At 34.9% G+C, this 2,920-nt stretch overlaps 1 protein-coding gene across 1 annotated transcript; it reads left to right on the top strand.

Moving 5' to 3' along the window:
* The first annotated feature begins 935 nt into the window (after positions 1 to 935).
* LOC126720890 (pentatricopeptide repeat-containing protein At3g14580, mitochondrial) lies at positions 936 to 2,675 on the top strand. Its single transcript, XM_050423735.1, has one exon. It carries the CDS (start codon positions 1,061 to 1,063, stop codon positions 2,258 to 2,260), a length of 1,200 nt encoding a protein of 399 aa, XP_050279692.1. The 5' UTR covers positions 936 to 1,060; the 3' UTR covers positions 2,261 to 2,675.
* The last annotated feature ends 245 nt before the right edge of the window (positions 2,676 to 2,920 follow it).

Below are 2,920 nucleotides of genomic sequence, written 5' to 3'. Positions count from 1 at the left end.
TGTTTTCTTTAATTCTCTTCTTTTATTTTATATTTTTTTTTTCCGTTTACAAATATTCATGAATTGCATTTGAATCATATGAAGATAATTGTGTGCTAAACAAATGGAAGAATGGCATGTGTTAAGCAGTAATTATCAGCTTTTGTGAGGTATTTGAGTTAATTGAAGTCATTTAAGACTTTCAATAGTGAATTTTCTTTTTCTTTTCTTTTATGACTATAGGCTTTTTTTTTTTTTTTTTTCTTTTTCATTTTCATTTTCAAGACTCAAGAGTCTTGCAGACTAAGTTCAACTGGCACCCCAAAAAAAAAAAAAAAAAAATTCATTTGGAACAAAAATATATAGGATATAAATCATCTTCCGTTGTTATAATTATTGAGTTATGGCAAAATTTGCTGAATAGTATTTTTTAAAGAAAATTTTAGGAGAATAACATGTGACTAAAATTATTTAGTTATGTAAACTCTTTTTCGAATTCAAGTTTGACAAACTCTTTTGGAACTCAAGTTTGACAAACTCGAGTTTCAACCCAAAATCAAATTTAGCAAACTTGAGTTTCAATTTGTTATACAACATCGGACTGCCATGCAACTTAAACTAATTGAAAATCGAGTTTGATAAACTCGATTTTGGATTGGAACTTGAATTTGACAAACTTGAGTTTCAGAAAAAGTCTACATAACTAAATAACTTCGCCCTCGTGCTATTCACCTAAAATTTTCCTTAAAAAGTAATATTTAGCAAATTTTGCCATTGAATTATAAATAAATAAATAAATAAAATATTTTTTTCTTCATTTTATTTTTATATATTTTATAGGAAAAATAAAAAGCTTATCTTTTACATTTTATTTCTACATTTTTTGGAAGCTAGAAATTGTGTTAATTATTTGGTCATGTTGACAGATTTTATATTCTCAAAAAAAAAAAAAAAAAAAAAATTCACATCGTCTTGCTCCTGCGTTGGGTAGAGATGAAATAAACCACTAGAAGGCTAGAAGCCACAAACAACAAAAGACTCAGAAGTGAGAAGAACCCAGCCTTTTCATTAGAGAAAAACAATGATTCTGCGTAGAAGGACCCTTTTGGCTTACAATAAAAATGCAATCTTTCACTCTCTCTCAACTCAATCAACAACCATCCAAACCCCGTATCGTACAACTCCAATACCACCCCAAGATTCTGATACTCTCAACAAACTCAACCACAAAGACTGGTTAGCACCATGTGAGGTTTTGAAAATTACCAGTGCAATCAAAAACCCCACTTCGCTCATCACATTCTTGGACCAGTACTCTAAACGTAAAGACTATAAACCCAATGAAGCTCTTTACACTTTGGTCATCAACAAGCTTGCTCAGGCCAACATGTTTGATGCCATTGACTATGTTATGCAAAGAATCAACGCCGAAAGGCATTGTTGTCGGTTATCTGACGAGTTTTTCTATAATGTTATCAAGATTTACGGCAATGTAGCTTGTCGAACAAGCAAAGCAATCGATACCCTTTTCGATATGCCAAAGTATAATTGCTGGCCTAGTGTGAAAACCTTTAACTTTGTGCTCAATATGCTTGTTTCGGCGAAACTGTTTGATGTTGTTCATGATGTGTATATGCGTGCTCCTCAGTTGGGTATTGAGATTGATGCTTGTTGTCTTAACATACTCATCAAAGGGTTGTGCGAGTGTGGGAAATTGGAGGCCGCACTCTACGTGCTCGATGAATTTCCTAAGCAAAGGTTGAGGCCAAATGTGAGGACATATTCGACACTAATGCACGCATTGTGTGATAAAGGGAAGGTAGGGGAAGCATTTGGTTTGTTTGAGAGGATGGAAAAGGAAGGGATTTATCCAGATACAATCACATACAATATTTTGATATCAGGGCTTAGGAAAGAAGGGAGAGTTGAAGAGGGTATGGAGCTTTTAGAGAGAATGAAGTACAAAGGGTGTTATCCGAATGCAGGATCTTATCAGGAGGTTTTGTATGGATTACTTGATACCAAGAAGTTTGTTAAAGCAAAGGAGTTTATGGGTAGGATGATCTTGGAGGGTCTAAGTCCAAGTTTCATGTCTTACAAGTTATTGATTCAGGGGCTTTGCAAGGACAAGTTATTGGGGGATGTGGATTGGGTATTGAAGCAGATGGTGCAGCAAGGTTTTGTTCCAAAGATGGGGATTTGGAAGCGGATTCTCAGAAGTATGTTTCCAGGAAAGAACCGAGATAGCAGTATTTCTTTTGAGGAAATTGTAGGGAATTAGCTAATTTGAAAATCATGAGCGTTGTGGTGAAAAGAGCATGATCTCATCATGATTTTGCATACACAATATGGTCCTTTAGAGAGTTCTAGTTACAGAACTGCTACCAACAACACAGAGGAAATTGCACAACTAGCTGTAAGGAAAACAAACTACATTGATCCTTGAATTGTAAGACTACACAACTGAAACAAGCTACAAGTTCAGTACACCTGATGGCTACTACTATGCACCTATCTTTAATCAAACCATTTTTATCCACACTTTTTTGCAAAGCTGCTGAGTCTGTACTTCGTCAAAAGATAAGCTGCAGAATGGAATTTTTATCCTTATAGCTATTGTCCCTTCCAAATATGATAGATTAGGTCATTGCTGGCATGTTTAGAAACAAGCTTCCAATATTGTTCTGTTTTACCTATCTCTAACCCAATTAAGTCTCTAGTCTGCATAATTCCAAAATTTCCTCCATATATTGAAAATGTGTTATAATAGCTGTAATCACAAAGATATGGTCCTACTCTCAGACACCAGTCTGCACTCTGTAGAATAAGCGCACAGTGTAGCCTCTATGCCAGGACTCAGATTGCTTTGATCTATTGACAAACAATTCTTAATTGCGAGACATGTTACTTTGGATGATTTTAGGGAAGCAGAACAACTGCC

The sequence above is a fragment of the Quercus robur genome, chromosome 4, assembly GCF_932294415.1.
Source record: "Quercus robur chromosome 4, dhQueRobu3.1, whole genome shotgun sequence".
Classification (NCBI taxonomy): Eukaryota; Viridiplantae; Streptophyta; class Magnoliopsida; order Fagales; family Fagaceae; genus Quercus; species Quercus robur.
This window is presented reverse-complemented; position numbering and strand designations above follow the sequence as displayed.

Coding starts and splice junctions, on each gene's coding strand:
- LOC126720890 (XM_050423735.1), top strand. CDS start 1,061: ATGATTCTGCGTAGAAGGACCCTTTTGGCTTACAATAAAAATGCAATC.